The 21845-nt window shown below is 41.3% G+C and overlaps 1 protein-coding gene across 3 annotated transcripts; it reads left to right on the top strand.

The window, feature by feature from the left end:
• The first annotated feature begins 4412 nt into the window (after positions 1–4412).
• CENPU (centromere protein U) lies at positions 4413–20918 on the top strand. 3 transcript variants are annotated; one of them, XM_060278740.1, is made up of 13 exons: positions 4413–4471; positions 5325–5376; positions 6925–6994; positions 7450–7585; positions 9555–9627; positions 11957–12088; positions 12853–12928; positions 13440–13563; positions 14707–14785; positions 16736–16783; positions 18092–18153; positions 19997–20153; positions 20790–20918. In XM_060278740.1, the coding sequence occupies exons 2-13, from the start codon at positions 5332–5334 to the stop codon at positions 20910–20912; spliced, it is 1125 nt and encodes a 374-aa protein (XP_060134723.1). In that variant the 5' UTR covers positions 4413–4471; positions 5325–5331; the 3' UTR covers positions 20913–20918. The 3 variants fall into 3 exon arrangements, with proteins under 3 accessions (XP_060134723.1, XP_060134722.1, XP_034967627.2); XM_060278739.1 differs by lacking the exon at positions 20790–20918 and having other exon boundaries at positions 7459–7585; positions 19997–20304; XM_035111736.2 differs by lacking the exon at positions 20790–20918 and having other exon boundaries at positions 19997–20304.
• Positions 20919–21845: the final 927 nt, after the last annotated feature.

The following is a 21845-nucleotide window of genomic DNA, read 5'->3' as shown; positions in this document are numbered from 1 at the left end:
TTTGAGTAAACCTTTTTAAGAAATTGCATCAAATGTTCATAACAATGGGAACCACTGTCTGAAAAGTGTGGCATGGTGAAATGTAGTTTAAAAGAAACTGAGTATTACTTATTCATTTATGGGGTGAGGGCCATTAATCATGTTCCAAATGAGGCCTAAGAAAGAAAAAAATGGTAGGATCCTTAAAGTTGCTCTGCTGGATTTTCAACTCTTGCTTTCTCTCACAGTTGTTTTCTGCAATTATGGTGAAACAATAAACACACAACTCTGTGTATGGCTATTGCAGAGAGCTCTTTGCAAATTCAGAGTGCTCGGCCTGTTAATAATCATGGGCTATAGCTTACTACATGAACAGGAGGAAACCAGTAGCTTATTAGAGGAGCTTGTGGTACAGTTAACATCTGCAGTGGTCTGAAAAAGGCTTGTTAAGAACTTAAGAAGAGCGCTGCTGGATCAGACCAAAGGCTCATCTAATCCAGCATCTTGTTTTCAGTAACCACCCAGATGCACTCAAGTCCTGCTTTGTTTCCCACAGGCAACCATGCATTTGAGCTTCCCAGCAACTGCCTTATTCAGAAGACTGCTCCTACAAAAATAACCTGAGGTCATACAATGGCTTTCTCCCTCCCCATTGTTGCTACGTTACCAAAACCCTTTGACTAGCGTGGGGTGTTTGTTTGTTTGTAGCTCTAATATCTGCAAAACGTTTGGCTCCGCAATTTAAAGCAGGGATGGGCAACTTATGCCCCTCCAGATGTTAGACTAATACTCCCATTACCTGGCCATTCCAATGGAAGCTGGAAGTCCAGAAACACTTATGAAGCCACCAGCTCCCCACTCCTGATTTAAAGAAATAAGATCCCTGCTTCACTCAGGCTGCAGCTTTATATCCCTATTGGACATGGATTTAGAAAATGCAGGATGTATCCTCAACTCTTTCCCTATTTAAATCAAAACTGTTAACTCTGGTGTCTTGTTTTGTAAGTTTTTAATGTATGTACTCTGTATTTGGAAGCTGTAAATTGCTCTGTAATATTCTGATACCTTAACAGTCTTTTGATACTCGCTTGCTTTGAGGAAGCGGCATCTATATTATAGTCCTGCTTACTGTAAATTATGTAAAATTTACAAACATTTCTGCTTCTTGTTTGACCAAAAGCACTTAGAAGAACACGGCCTTTATTACAATATTGGGGGGGGGGGTGGAACTGAAAATTAGATCACCTTTAAAAGCATACTCCTGATTCTTTCTAGTTCAAATGGTGGAATGGATGTCTTCTCTAACAAATTGTTTGTCTGATTAACTTGAAAAACAGTGACATGAGGTGTTACAGGCTAAGGAGTGTCAAGATCCTACCTTAAAGTGAAATGAATAGAACAGTACTCTGCTAATCTAAGATTAGTTGTGCTGCTTATGCCTTATCTTCATGCTTCAGGAACACATCTGTTGGCTCTTGGTCTACCCTACAGATTACACTAAATTCTACCCCACCCCACCCATATGTAATTACTTCTGCAATTCAACCACCATAAATAAGTGTCTACTGCTTCCTTTTCACATAGTTTGGCAAGAGGCAGAAATATGCAATCTCTTTATCTTGACATCTCAGATGCTTGCAGAAACATGCCCACAGTGTGCAGTAAAACTTTAGCAAAAGAGCTTGTTGTAGTTTAGAGTGTGTTGTCGTTTCTATCAGATAAGCAGCCTCGCAACTCTGTAGGTGGTGGTAGTATTGTTAGCAAATTCTCTGCACTGAATTTGGGGCACCTGGCAGATGAACCTGCTTTCAGAAACCTCTCATGGAGAGTGCAGCAAGCAGCTGAACCCACTGAGGAGGGCATCTTGTCAAAAGACCCTCCAAAACTGGGAGATGCCCCCCTTGTGATGATGCCCACAAGAGAGAAGGCAAGCCATTTCCCTCAAAACATCTAAGGGGGCCCTGAGGACAATCTTTAAAATTAATCTAACCATGACATGGTTCGCTATGTTTCTAAATCTTGAGGGATAGCAAAAGAAGCAGAATGCAAAAAGAATTAGGAATCCTACTTACTCAACCTGTGGGTCCCCAGACGTTGTTGGACTTTAGCTTCATAGCTCCTCATTTCTCACTACACACAGTGTATGTGCTAGGGCTTCCCGATGAACATGTCGACAAGTTGGTGCCAGTTCAAATTAAAGGCTGGAGCTCTCTCCCATGCCCTTTTCTCTTTCATAGTGTGTGTGTCTCCAAGGTGGGTGTGCCAACCTGTATGTTCTCAGTAGCACCTGGAACATTATAAGATTGGTGGTTGAGTCTAGAAGAATAGTTCAGCAAATGGTTAACACATGAAGTCTGGGCTGCAGGAATTTAAATGGAGTTCTTTCTCCATTTGCATAAGTATCTTTCTGTAGTAAAGCTAGAGAAGTATCTTTGTACAGTATAGACTAATTGCACTACTTTCAGGTAAATTGCAATATCAAGTCATAGACTAATTGCACTACTGTCAGGTAAATTGCAATATCAAGTCAAGACTTGTTCAGAATAGGCTCCAATTAGTCTAATATACTGCACTATCTATCTATGCATCAGTGTTTCACACTAATATACCTATACTTTTGAGGGTATAGTAACACACCACTCTTATTTAAATGTGGATATTTTATCTTCTTATTAGCCTCAGCTGTACTGATCAGGACATTCAGTAATCCTGATGAAAACAGAGCATGAGAGGCAGCATATAATATGCCAAATTCAGTGAAAAGAATACAGAATAGGGGTCAGCAAACTTTTTCAGCAGGGGGCCGGTCCACTGTCCCTCAGACCTTGTGGGGGGGCGGACTATATTTTGGAAAAAAAAATGAACGAATTTCTATGCCCCACAAATAACCCAGAGATGCATTTTAAATAAAAGATCCGGCCCCCGGGCCTTAGTTTAGGGACCCCTGGATTAAGGCTTAATTGAAGTGCCCTAGCATGGCTGTGATGGTAGTACTGAACTGTAATCTTCCATTCACAGAAGGTTCTTTGATCTGACAAAGGCTTCTGTTAAAGGAAAGGGAGTAAGGTATTTTTTTGCTGACTTTTCCTTCCCTGTCTAGTAGGCATGGGGAAACTTTGGCCATCCAGATGCTGTTGAACAACAACTATCCCTGGCCATTGGTCATGCTTGCTGGGGCTGATGGGAGATGTAGTTCAGCAACAACTGGAAGGATAAGGATTCCCCACACCTGCTTTACAGCCTCCTAAATCTGCTGCAGAAAGATTAGCCCCCTACCCCGAACAACAGGAGATTGTAAAAGATGTGAATTTGCAAAAATTGTCTCCCTTTTTTTATTCATGGAAGCCTTCACTGGCTCAGAGACTCTTCCACTAATGGAAGGACACAGATATGACTCAAGGTGATTCTTTGTCAGTACAGTATTGTCCCGAGGCACTTTCTTCTTGCAGGATTGTACAACAGACCCTCAGGTGTCCACTGATATTCTTGCCAAGTACTTTGTGGATAAAATCACTTGTGTCTCACTTGGAAGTCCAAGTTGACTGCACTGCAAATGTTGGGCATCTCCTTAATGTCATTTGGTCCTTTTTATTTGGATGGCTTTCTATGGAGACAGCCTGACGTTATGGGCAGGTTGACCCGAGACATGTGGCCTATCACCTGTATACTTGATCCTTGCCCATTATGACAATTAACAGCTACGGTACCATAGGGAGACTGTGTGACTGCAAGTGTTGAGTGCCTTCAGTGGCCTTCAGAGATTGACCACAATATCATTCAGGGCCACCTGTCTAGGATGAATGTGGGATGCACCATGCGTCAGTGGCTCTGATGGGCAGACCATAGATTACAAACTATTGCTCTGCCTCAGGTTTTCTGCTCTAGAGTTCTATTTTATCCCTGTGCTATCGAACAGCCACATGAACCAGTAATGAAATGTATCAAGAAAAATAAGGGTTACCTACTCCCTGAAGAAGTGTGCATGCACACGAAAGCTCATACCAATGACAAACTTAGTTGGTCTCTAAGGTGCTACTGGAAGGAATTTTCTTTTATTTTGTTTCGACTACGTCAGACCAACACGGATATCTACCTGTAACTACTCCCTTCCAACCACTAGATGGCGCTGCTCCTCTGTTCTCACAGCTACCAGCAGCTAACACCGCTCGTCTTCTAAAGCTCTTTTTGCCTTTTACTAAAGCTCTTAGCTCAGAGCCGGCGGACCAAACCAACTGCCGAGATAGAAACAGGGGTGCCCTCAAAAGCCTTGTTCCTTTTGTTCTCCTTCCCTGCCGCTCAACATCACGCAAAATGAAATTTCGGAACAGTTAGAATGAAGCAGATCTGATTAAAACTAAGTATAACAGCTTACGCTAACGGAAGTCCTAATAGTTGCGTCTTCCCTCCCCCATTTCCGGGTGCTCGGTGGGACAGATCCGGCGCGGCGGTTTGAGTTACAACGGCGGGAAGAAACCGCCGAAGGGAGCTCGCGGTGAGTTCGGTTCTCTCGCGGAAGCTGTCGGGCCTGTCGGCCGAGGGTGGCGCGTGGCATTGCCGAATAATTCAGCTCAAGGTTGCACTTTGGGGAGGGGGGGGGCGCTAGGCGCAGAAAGCCCTAGTCAGGGAGGAGGAGCAGCCATGGGCTCGAGAGGAGTTATGAGGGGGCGTGGTCAGAAGGGCTTATCGGACGTTAAGGTAGAGCGCAACAAAAGAAGGGCGTGGCTCTAGGGTGAGTGCCGGAGGCGGGGCATGGCAGCCGTTGTTACGCGCGCAGGGGTTGTCAAGGTGACACACCTGCCAACGGAGACGCCGCGTGAACGTTGATACAGAAGAGTTCAGAGGGGCGGCTGCTCTTTCGGTTTGCATTCGTCGTAGCAGATCTGCTGTTAAATTTCTCTCAGCAGACATAGCGTCTTCTAACCCCTCTATGCCTTCCAGTCCTCATCTCCCACCCACCATATCTTTTAACTTTCACAATGACATTCCACAAAATAATTTCATTAATACGCAATACTGGCACATATGCACAGAACACATGTGTATGTAGGGTGATGGAATGTGTTTGTATAAGGAACAGAAAAATAAATATACTGACTGATTGAACTCCAGAGATGTTCTGCAAGCACCTAAAATACTCAAGCTGTATAGGACTGAGCTTGTTCTGTACTTGAATGGGAGACTACCTAGGACTGTGTCAGTCTGTTTTAGGAAACTCAGGTATGCTGTTCCTTAGAGAAGCAGTACAAATGCAATAAAGATTTAATAAAGGTCCTGCTGAAAAATTCATAAATGTAAAACATAATATATCCCTTTATGGTAATGTTTCTTTCCCCCTATTTTGTTAGTAAAAAGATGCCAAAGAGAAAATCAAGGAGGGACTTCCAAAAGAAACTGGGAGTAAGTGGCACATACGGTATCTTTTTCATTCAAACACAAATGAGACATTTTCCATTTCTTTTTAGTTTTATTTAATTCACAGCCTTGAGATAATCCATGCTGGAGTTCTATGGGGAATTTTGAACTCTTACTTTTTTCTTTTTTTAAAAAAAGCGCCTTTCACTCTTCCAACTATAGAGGTGACACATGATATCCCAAGTGCTTAAAGAGCATGATGCAATACAGAATCATCCTCCCTTAGGGGCACTATAAGTATACAGAATATGTAAAATACATGTGTGTACAGAGAATGGGATAATGAATGGCTGACATTCAGAGGCATGGCATGACACAAAATTGGTACAGTCACTGCTGCTCCCCTCCCCTTACCCAGAAAATCTGTTGCTTGCCACTTCTGGATTGGAGATAACAAAGTACAGTATTGATTCCTCAGATGCACACAATGGTGCTGTTGGTGTCAAATCATGGAGAATTCCCCAGTACCAGAAAAAATATACAAAATGGTTACACCTTGCTCACTCTCACACTGACACAGACTACACAAGTAGAGGCCACAAACACACATGCATCTCTCACACATACACACTCATACAGCTTGGCTGTGAGTCTTAGAAGACCTGCTCCCTGCCTTGCAGGCTTTTCCCACCTGGCCTGGGAGGGCAGGGCACTGACTGACTCCAGCTATGAAAGCTGAGGCTGCTGAAAAAACTCTTGGGTTGGACTATTGTTTAGGAAGTTTTGTTTGGCTGGGTGTTTCTGTTATTAGTTTTAAAATGTATCTTTATTTTAGATCTTAAAATATATGTGGAAATTGTTCAATTTGGTTGTGTACTTTTTGGTGTATGCAATTATGGCTATGTAATTATGTATTTTTTCATGTTGTAAGCTGCCTTGAGCATGGTTTTAACTATGAAAAAGTCAGCATACAAGTAAAATGCTGTATGTATATATGTATGTCATACACTACATATACACAGCTACACAAACATCTCTCTCTCTCTTACACAGATCACATATACAAACAGACCACTCACATACTAGCCTGCCTTCCCTCACACACGTTGCACACATTTCACCCTCTCTGACAGAGATCGTACATACATACCTTGCCTGCCCACCTCTCCCTCTCTCCCCATCACTAGTCCTCTTTCTATGTCCAACTGTTTCTCAATCACACAAACAGAGCACACACAGATCCGGAAAATCCACTCCACAGATGAAATAAGTGTCTGTCATACACACACACACACCCCTATCTATCTCACCCTACTCCAAAGGCCAATCCCTCCCCCCACCAAAAAACCTACATAACCCCTGGTATCTTGTCTTGTTTGCTTTCTGCAGGTTTTTATTATAGGAAATAGTATTTTGATAAAATATTTCTTTCTTGTTCTAATCCAGTACTTGAATTTGTTTGCATTCTATTTCTTACACGGAAAGAAAGAAATCTCAATTTTCAGCTATTTGTTACAGATTCTGTTTTTTGAGGGTTCTCCCCAGGGATACCATGCCAAGTTGCACTTTCATTTTAAACTGCTTTCTCCTTAGGAACCAGATGTGTCAAGTATTTTGAAAGTTATCCAAACTGACCAAGCAGAGGAACCTGATGAATTATTTGGTTAGTTATCGCATTTTACCTTTTTTAATTGACACCAATAATTACAGAATATAAAATAGAATCTCTGCTTCAGCGGTGTAAGTGGTGCCCCAAATACTGTGAACAATTTCAGGGCTGAGGCATCAAAGTAGTCCAAAATTACAGGGAATTGAAGTGAGAAATGTAAAAATATGTTCTCCTCACATGTAAACAAGCCCATGAGGGGAAATGAATGTGCTGTGAAGCCCACCTCTTCTGACACATTACTGTTATCATGTTACTAGCCCTCTGTGAGTTTTGAAGGTGAAGTTCTGAAATAGGAGGACTGTTAATTTAATAAAGTGGTTGTGCTGGAAGGGACAGTTGTCATTGATAGTGTGCCCTTGTATATGTTTACATTCGAGGTAGACAAATGTCTGAATGCCCAAGATTGACCTGTGTTTTCAGTGCAGTTCATTAATGCTAGATTTGTCTATTTTATCTAGGTGAACCCTCACAGGAACCTTTACACAGCACCGCTGTGTCTGCTTATGAGGAAGAAGATCAGTATTCAGATGGGTCAATGAGCAGTTCATCAGATTCTGAGCCAAAAAAGAAAGCTACTAGAGGAAGGTACTACAGACATAAATTTAAAAACATATTTATCCTGTGTATCTGAAGAAATGTGCATGCACACGAGAGCTTATACCCAGAACAAACTTAGTTGGTCTCTAAGGTGCTACTGGACACTTTTTTAATGTTTATCCTTGTAACACATCATGTACCCATTCCTCATTCACTCACCATACCTGCCAAGTCTCCCGCTGAAAAATGCGGGATCAGCAGCGGCGCGGCACTGGAAGTTGCGTAGAAGCAACTTCCGGGGCCGCTCTTCCCATGTGTGGGCACCGGAAATCGGGCAGAGCAGCACTGGAAGTCACTTCTACGCATGCTCGGCATCAAGATGGCCGCTGCTGATCCTGCATTTTGCCCGATTTCCGGTGCCCACACATGGGAAGAGCGGCACCCAAAATGGAGGCTCCCTGGCAGGTAGGAAATCCTGGGGATTTTCCGGATTTTTCCCCATTTGGGAGAACAGCAGGAAACGGATTAAAATCTGGGGGTTTCCCGCGAAAAATGGGATACTTGGCAGCTGAGTCACTCACACACCTGTTAGCTTGACTAAAATATGCTAGGCATACTAACATTGACCATTCATTCAGCACGCTACAGAACCCCCATTTTAATTTTCAGGAGCCTTTTCATGCAATTGAGAAGATAGCATCCAAACCATGTGAAATGCTTGGATGGTGTGATTGTTCCTTTTTAAACTTTTAACTAAGGATATGGAGGAGTGAACACAAGCATGCTCCCTCCTTTTATTTGAAATCCAGGGTGCGGAACTGCAGACCAATCTGATCTGTTAGGCGTCCACTTTAGCCCACCAGCTGACATCACTGGTGATAAGCAGAGATTAAATCCTGCTCAAAAGCACTATGTAAAACAGCTTGTGTGCCACCTGCTTTCAGGAGAAATGCACAAGCTGCTTCAAACAGTGCTTTTGGAACCCAGCACGAAGCAGCATCACACTCCAATCGAACCAGCTAATGGGAAGGGAGAGCAATCCTCCTAAGCACTGGGCTTGATGCACAAGAGAGCTTGTTCCAGCTGTTTGCCAGCTTGCTGCTGTTGCCAGCAAACTCCAACCTTGTTTCTCTCATGCCTGTCAATGGTGGAGAGGGGAGAAACAAGCTCAGAACTTCCCAAAGCACTAAACATGGGTTTGGCAATGCCCCTTTGCTTAAAGGGGAGGCAGAGCAAAGCACTGTTTGAAATGGACTTGCCCCCCCCTTAAAGGAGGGGAGAGAATGCTTCATTGGGCACTTTGCAAAGCCACAGATGGGGTTTTGATAGGTGGGCAGCCCCACCCACCTTGCGAGACCTATGATGCAAAGAATCTGGCCTGTGAAGCCAAAATGTTTCCCCACACATTTTCTAAACCAACCTGTATGTTTCAAAAATATGACTGTAGGAGTATTCTTAACTTCAAGGTATAAACAGGATTATATTTGCAATTGATACATTATGTAGCCAAAGTGTATAAATACACTGCATAATTTTTCTTTGGCTCTTTGTACTCTACTGTGTCATCAAGACTGAACCTTTAGCTCTTGCAGTACGGTACCTTTCTGAGTGGCACATCTGTGTGACTCCTAGGAATGCATTGTAAGAGATATTAGAGATTTGTAAGTTGTCTCAATGAATTAAGCTTCAATTCCTATCAGCTCAAAATGTTGTGCAGTATCAGCTCCTTCAACTCTTAACCACCATTCAACACAAGCCATATAGCTTTTTCAGTAACTCATACACAACAGTTGCATCCATATTTTTTTCCTTGCATACACACATTTGTGTATCTACATACCATTCAATTCACATACCTATTTGATCCCCACTATATTCTTGCTGGTTCTTTGATTCCTACTGTCAGAACTGGACAAATCCTCTGTGCCAACAGTGAAACTTCTTAGCAGGAAAAGAAATGAACTTTTGATTTTTAAAGCTACGAGAATATATTGCATTATTTTATATATTTTTCTAGCAAACACCAGCATATCTTGAAATCAAGTTCAGAGAGAGAAGATTCTGAAGAGGAACCTGTGCAAGAGAATATGGTACAGAAAATAGACAACAATATATTGAAAATTCCAATATCTTTCCAATATATTGGAAATAAATAATTGGATCTCTATGTTTTAAATGTATATTAATATAAGTGGGTAATTAATTCTCCAGATTTCAAGCAAGTATGATTTATTTACTACTAGCTGAAATCTCATGTTAGCTAAGATAATGAAGAATAAATATTGGTAATATTATTGTCACATGACATGTCTCTTAACGTCATGACAGCCTTAGAAATCATGAATTTGAATATATATATATATATATATATGCAGTATATACACACACATACAGTATATATGTGCACCCGTCTAGGAACTGAAACTCTTAAACACATTCACCTCAATCTAGCAAATGCAGCTTTTTTTTTTTAAATACTTTTTATTAAATTTTCCAATTAAAACACATCAAATCACATTGAAATTATTCCCAATTGCATTTTTACAAATCCAAATTAATCATACAATTCCAATTGAAAGAAACATTCCAATTATAGCCAATTATACTTAATTTTTCGGACTCCCATGCCTCAGATTCCCAGAGCTCCCTGCTAATCACCAATATTCCTTGCTTCCTTTTCAATTTATCCCTTATTTAACAGCCTCTGATATGAATATCACATATTTTCAAGTCCGTTACTGTCCTTTCTTGGCCTCCGAGTTTACGTTGCCAGCCGGATGTTTCCAAATGCTTTCTGTCTCTGTGTGGACTGTATCTGTAACCTCCCTCCAATCTCTGGTCCCTAATATCAATTAAGTCATAAATTATATCCAAATTCCTCTCCAAATTCCTCTCCGAAAATAGAATCACAGACTTTCCAGCAGAAGAAAAGCCAGACGTCCCTTCTCACTCTTCTCAAAACCGGGCGGCTTCTCTTCTACCTCTGACTGCATTCCATTCCAGCGCCATCTTGTTTGATTTACGAACTGCGACACAAATCTTAAATCCTCCTTACAGTCACAAATCTTCAGCATGTCAGCCAGGGCCAGGATTTTAAGGGAGATTTTTGCAAAGATGTCGAATTATATATAATTCCTCCAATTTCATATTTATTTAAAGTTCCATGTCCACCAGTTTATACTCTCCATTATCCTGCTGCTCTAAATCAAGTCTGCTGTTCCGTCCAGGAAAGGTATTTGATAAATTATAGGCAAAGAACAAAGAAAAAGGTTGCACTTCCCTGTATGGCGTCTCGGGTTCTCCAGATGCTCACTCTTCACTCCTACGATGTTTCCTCTTATCTCTCAGTGGCCGTAATTCAAATCATTCTCTCTGCTACTCAGGGCTGTGTCCATAAGCAATAAATTTTCACTCTTTCATCTGAGGCATGCCCAAAACTTTCCTCTAATTAAAATTCCAAGTAATGGGACCCATATGCCTGGTGGGTGGCTTCCAGGAGTGCCGACTCCAACAGCTGCTACAGCCCAGCCCCCCCCCACAGGGGTCCGGGTGGGTTAAGGGGCATCTACGGGCCAGCGGCCCCCTCCCGTAGCGTCCCGGGAGGGGTAAGGGAGGCTGCATACTCCCGAGGCAGCCGCCGAAAAAACACCGTTAGAGCGGAGAAGATGGAATTGTCCGCCATTCCCTCCAGCAGTGGGTGGAGTTTCCCAGCAAATGCAGCTTTTGAGCGCTCAGAAAAGAAGATTAGCACAAGTATGATAGTTGAGGAACGACAGACATACGAGGAATTGTATGTTTGTGCACAAAGCATTGTATCTTTGCAGGCACAATATGTGCATAGGCTTTTGCAGACTTGTTTTCTGTGTTGGGGTAATTATCTGCATGTCTTCAGACTACACAGAAATTATGAATGTTAGAAACTTATTTTAATGGAAGTTGACACTCTTAGGCTTTTAAATAGTAGTGCTCTTATTCTAATATTGCTACAGTACAGCTCAGCTGCTTCTCATGTGCTCACTATAAACAGCTGCTTATATTGGTCCAGTTGTGATCACGGTTGTCATAAATGGTCACAACTTGAGGTTGTTTTATTGCTAGTGTCTCATGGCTACCTGTTTAAGAAATTTTCATGGTACCTTTATTGGATGTAACCTACTTTCATTTAGTTTTTAATCATGTTTGCTGTGGGAAAGCAAGGTAAATTGTGGGCTCCCTGCAATAAATACTCATGGCCAAACATGGCCAAACAGACTGCAGAAAACATTGCAGATGCATGTTACATAAAGATGCATAACTGATGTTTCCATGATATGTAAAGCTGTTTTTATACTGGGGGAAAGTTCGCATTCGTTCATATGAAAGGCACTGCATTTGTCTTCTCTTTAATCTGAGAATAACCACCTGATTGTTTTCATTTAGAGAGCCACAGAGTCTACATCCAGCACAGAGGACTATAGATTAACACCTCCGCTGCCAGTAAGATGCAGCTCTTCAGAATGCAGAATATCAGATAACATTCCAGATCCTGTGGAGGACTTGAGTACTGATAAGGTTAGCTATAAACTTTGCTATGCCCCATAGCTGTAAGAACCTTTGTCCTAAGAATGAAGCCTTTTGGCACATATCTGGGTCTTGTTCTTTTTAAAAATGTGTTCAGAAAGAATTAGTGAAGAAATACAGTGCTTCCTAGGGATGCGGGTGGCACTGTGGGTTAAACCACAGAGCCTAGGGCTTGCCAATCAGAAGATCGGTGGTTCGAATCCCCGCAACGGGGTGAGCTCCTGTTGCTCGATCCCAGCTCTTGCCAACCTAGCAGTTCGGAAGCACGTCAAAGTGCAAGTAGATAAATAGGTACCGCTACAGCGGGAAGGTAAACAGCATTTCCGTGTGCTGCTCTGGTTTGCCAGAAGTGGCTTAGTCATGCTGGCCACATGACCTGGAAGCTGTATGCCGGCTCCCTTGGCCAATAACACGAGATGAGCGCCGCAACCCCAGAGTCAGTCACGACTGGACCTAATGGTCAGGGGTTCCTTTACTTTTACAGTGCTTCCTATATTTTAGTTTCCAGTATTTTTTTCACGGTGGTGCTTTCACTGGTGCAGTTTAAGTGTGTGTAAATTAAGGGCTGTTGCAAATGGGCAAGTGTCCTCTTGACACTATTTCCTTGTATTTCCTCAACATGCCTTGGTCAGAACTAGCCAGAACCACATTGAAAGGGTGTGAGTTCAGACAAACTTCATAGCTGCTGCTCCTGCCTAATGTGATCATAAATTTCAAAATAAAAGCATTTAAATGTATGCATTTTTATTTGACAGATGCCTATTATGAGTGCTGAATGCCACAAGAAGCAGAAAGAGGCTTGTTCACCAGAGATTGAGACAGATTACTCAGGTGAGAAAGAGTTTGTGCTTACAGTAGAGGTGATCCATGGAGAGCTTGCCACTCACTCCACTGTACAGGAATTTTCAAATTAGGGCACTTACCCTGATAGTGGTAGCTCAAGATGGTATTCATGGTTCCCCACCAACTCATACCGGTAATTTAATCCTCACAACAACCTTGTGAGGTAGGTTTGGCTGAGAGTCACCCAGATCATAGTCTGACGCTCTAACCACTATGCCACACTGGCTCATATTATCAGACCATTGCCTATTAGAAGGCCTAATGGTCACTATTTTGCCTGCCAATATATGAAACAATAAGTGTTATCATTGTTTGTTAGTGCTACCGTGCAGTCTTCAATTCCACAACTGAAAGACAATGTTTTATAATGCTGACATTTATGGATTTTATTTCTTCTATTAAAAGTTGGTGCAATTTTGAGGCATTTTAAATCATAAATTTTGAAGGTTGGCTGAGACCTACAATATCAAAAGCTGCTTCAAAAACACCATTTATTTAGATTCAGATGCTGAGCCAGATTTGATAAAAGTTTGGGGTTCCAAAAACATGAAAAAGGTTGCCAGCCGTGTCAGAGAAACTGATGTTATTCTGGATGCATTTGAGAAAATAACAGCAAAATACAAGTAAGTATCTTTATGACTACAATTTAACTTGGTATATGACTTTAAGCTCATTGACTCCACTGAAATTGGACATTATTAAGCCACAATACTTGGTGCTCTCTCTGTTACAGATTGGTTTGCTGCAGCTGTGCTGTTTAAGCATAGTGAATGTTTTCATATGATCCTAACCAAAAGGCCAAGCCATTTTTACTGTTATGAAATTATTTTTCCCTGATACTACTTCCTAGGAACTGTGCCCCTGCTCACTCAACTCACCAAGCCCTTGCTATTCCCCTCCCCCCACATTACTACCCTAGGGCACGCCCATATTCATGTCTTCCTCTCTCCTACTCTGCAGCCTTCTTTGCACACACACTCCATGCTGATACGTTACTGTATCTCTTAAGATTAGTAGAATCTTAAGAGATACAGTAATCTTACAGCAGATTAAGAGCAGTAGAATCTTAAGAGCAAGCTTGTTGGTTTAAGTTCAGTTGGTGAATGTTGTACAAATATGAGTAGTTGCTTGTTAATAAAATACCTCTTAAAAAGTACTACATTGAATCTGAGACATTTTGTCGAAGACAACTCATGGTACCATGAATGAAATACATGATTGTGGGAAGATGCTGTGGAATATCTGAGGGCTTCGCATCCTCTGCTGTTGTTTAAAGCAGCAGTTTCCCTCTGTGACCCTCTGCTCACTCCCATGTCATGACCGCTGTTGTTGTTCAGCCTGCCTTCTCTTCTGTTCCTCTGCCCCACCCTGACTTCATGCAAATCCAGTATTGTGATGACGCACTACAAATCCTCCAATGGGCGCTATGCAATGATAACCTTACATTTTTATGTATATAGGAAGAACACTAGAACAAAACAAATGGGTGCTTATCTAAAACAATTCCCATCCCTCAAGTTTAAACCACAATGAGGATGATATAACCAAATGTAATGCAACTAAATTAAGCTTTGAGTGTTTGAAGTTATAATGTCACATGTTATTCAGTAGGAGAAATTTAGATAGTTGATGGCATTATCCAATTTTTGCCCACTCAAAGTATCAAGTTCAATTCCTAGAATATGTTTTTCAATATACCGATCAGTTCAGGATTTTTCTTTAGGTTTTCTTAATATACTGATTTGTATGCATTCTTCCCTATTCAGACAAGGAGTGGAGCTGAAAATATGTAGGAAAGCTATTGATAGCTTTTCTGTTGCGTTCAGAGAGCAATTCACTGATAATGTAAGTACAGTTGTTCCCTTATTTCTGCTGTTCAAATGTAAGTGCCATTGCTTATGTTAACCAAAACGGCACCATCCAGGCACAAGAGGGAGGAGCTGGAGTTTGCAGAAGCATTACAAAAATAGGGGGAAGCCCTCGGAAAGGGAAAGCCCAAAAAGAGCCCACCAATGATAAAATTTGCTTATTGGCTGTGGCATGCCAGCTAATGAAATGCTCTGCATGAATAAGGCTGACAAATGGAAATGAGGGTCCAGCGCTGCCAAAATGCAAACAGACATGCATTTGTTAGACCGGTGAGGGAAATGAGGGGCTCAAATGGATGGAGTGGTGGAAAGGGGAAAGTCCTCTGCAAATTATCTGTTCAGACCTGTAGCAAGGGTGATCTGCTTTTCAGAAGGAGGATAAGGGGGTGGTTCACCATGTGGTTCTCCACAAATTACACCCGAGAGAATGTGACCCTCATCAGAAAAAGGTTCCCTTCTGCTGTTACACATATAAGGGCTTTGTATTATGTGACATGATTTTTCCTCTGCTGTTTTCCCCCCAACTGCAGACTTTAAAGCTTGTTTTTCAAATGACATACGTACTTCACAAAGAACATTTGAAAACTGAACTGAAACCTGTTGTATTATTTAATTCTCAAACTTGGAAACGCTAGTGTTAACAAAGTGCCCACAGCAAAATTAAAATAATACTTATTATGAAAAATGTTTGTGGCAATGAATGATTTAACATTTTTAAAGGACTCCAGCCATGTTTCTCAAATGGAAGAGGTATTGTAAAACAACCAGGAAAGAAAGGTGAAGGGTGGGATAAATCTCTTAAATAAAACTTTGAATCATATTTTCCCCAGGTGAGCACTGTACCTTTAAGATTCTTGGCTTAGGATAATAAATACAAAGTCAGAACTATGAAAACTAAGTAACTTCCCACAAATTATAGAATCGCTTAGGCCCTAATGTTGGACTGAGCCAAAACAGTGTCCCAACCAGTTGGCATTCACCTGCGATTCTGGCATGGACTTACAAGTTGTAGGAGATGCATCCTAGTTGACTACAGCAAGATAGTGTAGCTAGAGAAGTAATCGAAAAGTAATAGTCACAGTTTTGGTTGTCTTTCATATGAGTAACCATGCCTTTTGAGCTTCCCTTGTTGACTCTATGTTATAGTTAGCCAGCTCCTGCCTTCTAGCCAGCCATCTTGATCCCAAAACTGCAACAGACATATGCTAAAGGGAGAAATCTGGAAATCACAGAACTCTAAAAAAATTGTTGCTGCTGTTTAGTCTTTTAGTCGTATCCGACTCTTCGTGACCCCGTGGACCAGAGCATGCCAGGCACTCCTGTCTTCCACTGCCTCCCGCAGTTTGGTCAAACTCATGTTGGTAGCTTCGAGAACACTGTCCAACCAACCATCTCATCCTCTGTCGTCCCCTTCTCCTTGTGCCCTCAATCTTTCCCAACATCAGGGTCTTTTCCAGGGAGTCTTCTCATGACATGGCCAAAGTATTGGAGCATCAGCTTCAGGATCTGTCCTTCCAGTGAGCACTCAGGGCTGATTTCCTTAAGAATGGATAGGTTTGATCTTCTTGCAGTTCATGGGGCTCTCAAGAGTCTCCTCCAGTACCGTAATTCAAAAGCATCAATTCTTCGGCGATCAGCCTTCTTTATGGTCCAGCTCTCACTTCCATACATCACTACTGGGAAAACCATAGCTTTAAATATACGGCGCTTTGTCGGCAAGGTGATGTCAGAGACATCACCTAAAAAAATACCTATCAGCTTACTTGTAATTGGATATCTACTTCCAGAAACCCCATGACTAGAAAATGTGAAACCAATGAATTGCAACTCTTACAGTGACACATAAAAGCTGTGTCATAATAAAACTGGAAAAAATAGTGAATTAAGAGGCTATGCTGTATTACTAAAACCTGCACATTTTCATTAGGTTGCAGGTGCTGAGGAACTTAGAACAACAAAATTGAAAAATGCAAAGGTAAACAATTTTATGAATCCTCATTAATTGTATGGTTTCTAACTACAGAAGTGAGTATGCATGTTGGATTAGGACATTTCAGTGAATTAAGAGCTGGAGTTCGCAGTGTGCCCTGTGAATTTCACCAGAGGGAGAAGCTCTCCTTCCAATAATGATTAAATCTAACAATTGTGGCAAGAATTTGTGTCCTCTTGTTGATTTTGGCTCTGAGACATGCTAGTTTTAGAGGTGGGCTGCTTTGAAGCCCATGCTTTTCATCCATGATTGCGTTGGAGTGAGTGGGAAGGCTAGGTTTCTGCTTCCGAGGTGGCTGTTAGAGGGAGAATGTTTGGAATCATGAGACAGGACACCAGAGGGCATGTTGTCTCTGTGGCTAATTGTATTGACTGAACTGTGTTTAGTCAACATATTTAATCAACCTGATTAGGTGTAGTGTTTGTGTACTGCCATCTGCAACTGAACATTCCCCAGCATAAGAAGCAAATCTGTATTCAGTACTCCTTGCTGGAGCCAGTTTATGAAAGGTGTGTGTGTCTTAGACCAAAATGCATAGCTTACAAAGAACTCCTGGCTCTCTTCTTCCTGCCCTTTTGGATGTTCAGGAGCATTATATTCACTATTTTATGTGATAAAGAGCCCAAATAGATTGGTATGCCTTATATGAGAAAATGAATTTATTACAACTGTTTTGTTCTCTTGCTATAGCTTTTCTAAAAGCAGACATTATTTTTGGTGGACAATTAAAAAAAATCACTGGCATTAATGTCATTGTATTCATATTGGCAGGTATTGATTTTATATAATGAATGTTCTGTCCTCTTATACCAATTAATCAATTGGATTTCCTTTCAGTAAACATCACTTGTCCCCCTGTACATTAATTGTATTTATTTATTCTGTCACTCATTGTACTTATTAAAGCAGGACCATGTGCAGTTAAATATCAAGTACAGAAAATGTACTGTAGTTGTTTTTGGATTCCAAATATGACCTGTTTACTCATTATTATGAACTTTGATGCAAACAAAACCATTAAAATATTTAATACAAAAGACGTCCACTTTATACTTTGTAGAGTACAGTGAAAGTTCTGCAGAACTGAAGAATACAACTTGGAGTACAAATTATTAAGGACTGACTGAGGTGATATCCAATGTTAGTTATATGCTGAGTAGACCCACTGAAATCAACGGGCACGTTAGTTAAGTTCATTGATTTCAGTGGGTCTACTCAAAGTATGACTTCGCTGGATATCACCCTTTGTATGTTTTGCTTTTCAATCTTAAAATATATTTATTGTCATTACAGATGGTGAGAGCAACAAATAAGAAAAGGGAGCGTTTGATAGAAGTCAAAGGAGAACTACTGAAGTATGTTCCCATCAGTTAAAATGTTGCATGAAATACCATGAAATACATTTTAGGTTTGTTTAAGTTTTAGACGTAGTCCAGAATACTTCTTATATTAAAGGTAAAGGGGCCCCTGACCATCAGGTCCAGTTGTGTCCAACTGGGGTTGCGGCGCTCATCTCGCTCTATAGGCCGAGAGCCGGCGTTTGTCCGCAGACAGCTTCTGGGTCATGTGGCCAGCATGACAAAGCTGCTTCTGGCGAACCAGAGCAGTGCATGGAAACGCCGTTTACCTTCCCGCCGGAGCGGTACCTATTTATCTACTTGCACTTTGATGTGCTTTCGAACTGCTAGGTTGGCAGGAGCTGGGACCAAGCAACGGGAGCTCACCCCGTAGCAGGGATTCGAACTGCCGACCTTCTGATCAGCAAGCCCTCTGATCACAGCGCCACCTGGGTCTAAAATTATTAAATTAAATTATTAAATTATATTATTAAAGTTTAAAATGCTTTCTTGTGCTACACCTCTCATAAGCTCATTTGTGCATGCTTTTTTATATTCTTTAGTATTTTGTGTTTTATCGTGAATCATAAATTCCACTTGTTTGGTGCAATTATCAATGTTGACAGAGAATAATTTTATTGTTAAGAGCACTGTTCTCTTCTTTGTTACATGCATTTCTAAACACCGAGAAGCTTCATAAACACAATTTGAGACAACCTGTTTTCAAGGGTTTTTTTTTAAAAAAGATGATTCTTCATGGTCTCTGTGGAGTCACATATGGTTTTTGTGCAAAGCAACATTTTGGAAAATTCTAGAGCCACCTTTCAAATTAGTGGAGGCAAGTGCCTTCCTGCCCAGGTCTTTTTCAACTGACAGCTGAGCAGCAGTGTTGGATACATGTTATTCAGTCAACTCTAAACCCTTTTCCTTAGCTTTTTGCTAAAAGTTTGTTGTCTTTGTAGTTGCAACTTAAACACATTAGTCCATTGTTGCTGATTTGTCACTGAGGCCGTCTCATGGATTTGAACCGTTTCAAGGTGTCTTGCTAACAGACTTGTTATGTAACCAACTAGTTTATGCTGTGATTAGTCACTATGCTTTAGATCTTAGAGCCAGGAAATCTTTGGGGGAACCATCCTGCAGGATTGTGTCCTCCAGGGAGGCCAGCTTGGTAAACTTCCATTTCTGCATCTACACACGTAGCATGAAGGAAGTCAGGTTGCTTACTTTAAACTGATGTTCTTCAAGTGTTCTGCTGTACAGTCACACAACTCTCCCTCTTTATTGCTGTAGGCCAGGCATCCTCAAACTGCGGCCCTCCAGATGTTTTGGCCTACAACTCCCATGATCCCTAGCTAACAGGACCAGTGGTCAGGGAACATGGGAATTGTAGTCCAAAACATCTGGAGGGCCGAAGTTTGGGGATGCCTGCTGTAGGCTCTTAGAAGCTCATCTTGAGGAGCTAGATGGAAAAGCACTGAGGCACGCAAATAGAGTGGGCTCTGCACCTTTGAAGGGAAGGACAAGTCCCAGCTCCCATTCTATTGTATTTATTACTTTCTGTTTAATGCACTAAGGTAGCCTCAGGCTGAAGGGCTGTTTAGAAATTCAATCAATCAGTAATCTTTGGCTCAGGAGCTTCTTCTTTAAAACATTGTTCTGTGGCAGTGAAGAACCCATGCATAGCTGCCAAGTTATCCCTTATGCTGAATAGGCTTCCTCGCGAGAAAAGGGAAAACTTGGCAGCTATGCACCCATGTGTGACTGAGCAGATCACTTGAATGTTAGCTACAGTTAACTACTTTTTAGCAGAACCAAGTAGCTCATAAAGGCACAATGCATACACATTTGTGTTTTGCAGAACTGAATCACAGCTAAAGAAACTGGAAAGAGAATATGCTGAACTAAAAGGAGAACTATCCACTCTCAGGAATGCAGTTCAGTTGGTGACTGATTTAAAGGATCTTAAACAAAAATATGTCAATGTCAGAAAGGAAAACCCACAAGAAAAAACAGTAGTAAGTGTGTTTAATAGTTTGATGCCATATGCAGTATTTCATTACTTAGGTAGAGCAATCCTAATTGCTGCTGCTGCTGTTTTGGGCAGCTGGGTGTGTGGGAGAATCCATGGCAAAGAAACCACCCAACCCCTGTTGTGCTCATTCTGAAAGGGTTTATTGTGGTGATAACATTTAACCATCCCCCTGCCCCAAATTCTGTGCTGCTCCGGCCTTTTCTTTTGTAGTTCCCTCCCATCCAGTGGGAGGAAAAAAATTGGTATACCAGATCCAGGGGTACTGTATTCAATCATCTCTCAGGAGTCCCAGTGGCATGCCAAGGGAAAGAAGGGGTTTGGATCCAGCAGATCCAAAGGCACCTGATCCACCCTTGGTGCTATTACTTTTTGGACCTACAAAAGTGACACTGACCTAGAGGGAGATCCAGTATATCCTGTGGCCCCTGGAATGCCCTGCCAGGCTACCACCCAATTTGACAAACCTGCTTCTGAATTGTCCCCAAACTACAGTGAGTGGTTAGTGTTGATCTGGGTGCAACTGCATGGGTGGGTGGGGCTGTGACTGAATTATTTCACAAAGTGCTTTAATACTGCCTTTCTTAGAAACATTGTTTCTCCCTGTTTTCTTTTTTCATAGTATGGTGCCTCCAGCCTTCCTGCACTCCTGGTGGAATCACAAATAATTTTAGGAGCTGAAAGCCACGTTCGCTGTATCAACTCAAAATTACAACAGGTTTTAGATTCACAAACAGAGGACTAGACATACTTCATATAATTTACACTTTACTGCCTAACGAATACTCTGCCATATTTTAAATACAACTGCACAGCAGAGACCCATTGAAATTAATGAACATTACTAAGTTATGTCAATTAATTTCACTTTGTCTAATCGGAGTAAAACATAGTTGAATGCCACCCCACTGACACCTCTAATAGTATTGTAGTTGAAGCAGGAAATTTGAAGATTAGATTTTTCTCAAGTGGCTAAACTATTGGTACTTTTAGTGTTGCTATCTGAACTCAGCATACAAAGCAATAAATGCTTTTTTAATTGCCAGTTAAGTTGGAGGCAAATAGGAAGTAGTGGGATAGGACAGAAAGCTGAATATGAACAAGATAAACCTTGATAGTTTTTTTAATGGCAAGCTTGAGAAGTGACCTCACTGCTTGCTGTCAAGCCCTAAGAACATCTGAACAGCAGCAAGTTGGCTACTTGTGGCCCACGGGGTAGTATAAATTACATTAAGCTACTTTGTTTTCCATCACTAACATAATTAAAACATACCAGAGGAAAACACTTTAAAATGAAGCAGGTGGCTTGTCCCATCTTCTGCCAATCTCACTTTCTGTGCAAAACAGTTAATGTATGTGTAGTTGGACATGTATGTGAATTACACGAATCACTTTCTACACTATAACTTTATTCATTTGACTATTTAGCTGTACTAATCCATTTCTAGAATTAAGAGAGAGCATATTTCAGTAACTGGCATCTTGGTGGTTGCTAAGTTGTTTCAGCCCTATAAGTCCTGTAAGGGGTACTAATGTTTTTTGGTGTTTGTTCTCTTGGGACTAGCTAGCTGAAACCATCATGATTTCTCAAGTAAAAGCACATTGTTGGTTAGCTTGTCTGGCTATTGCCAACATAACTACCCTAGTGAATGCTTTTTATTCAGCCATACCTAATTTA

Source organism: Zootoca vivipara, chromosome 9 (genome assembly GCF_963506605.1).
Source record: "Zootoca vivipara chromosome 9, rZooViv1.1, whole genome shotgun sequence".
NCBI classification, from domain to species: Eukaryota; Metazoa; Chordata; class Lepidosauria; order Squamata; family Lacertidae; genus Zootoca; species Zootoca vivipara.
Note: the sequence above shows the minus strand (reverse complement) of the source record. Positions and strands in the feature narration are given on the sequence as shown.

Excerpts from the sequence above, each read along its gene's own strand:
- CENPU (XM_035111736.2), top strand. The coding sequence starts at position 5,332 with ATGCCAAAGAGAAAATCAAGGAGGGACTTCCAAAAGAAACTGGGA. Across the intron at positions 7,586-9,554 it reads AAGAAAGCTACTAGAGGAAG|CAAACACCAGCATATCTTGA; the intron begins GTACTACAGACA and ends ATATTTTTCTAG. Across the intron at positions 9,628-11,956 it reads AACCTGTGCAAGAGAATATG|AGAGCCACAGAGTCTACATC; the intron begins GTACAGAAAATA and ends GTTTTCATTTAG.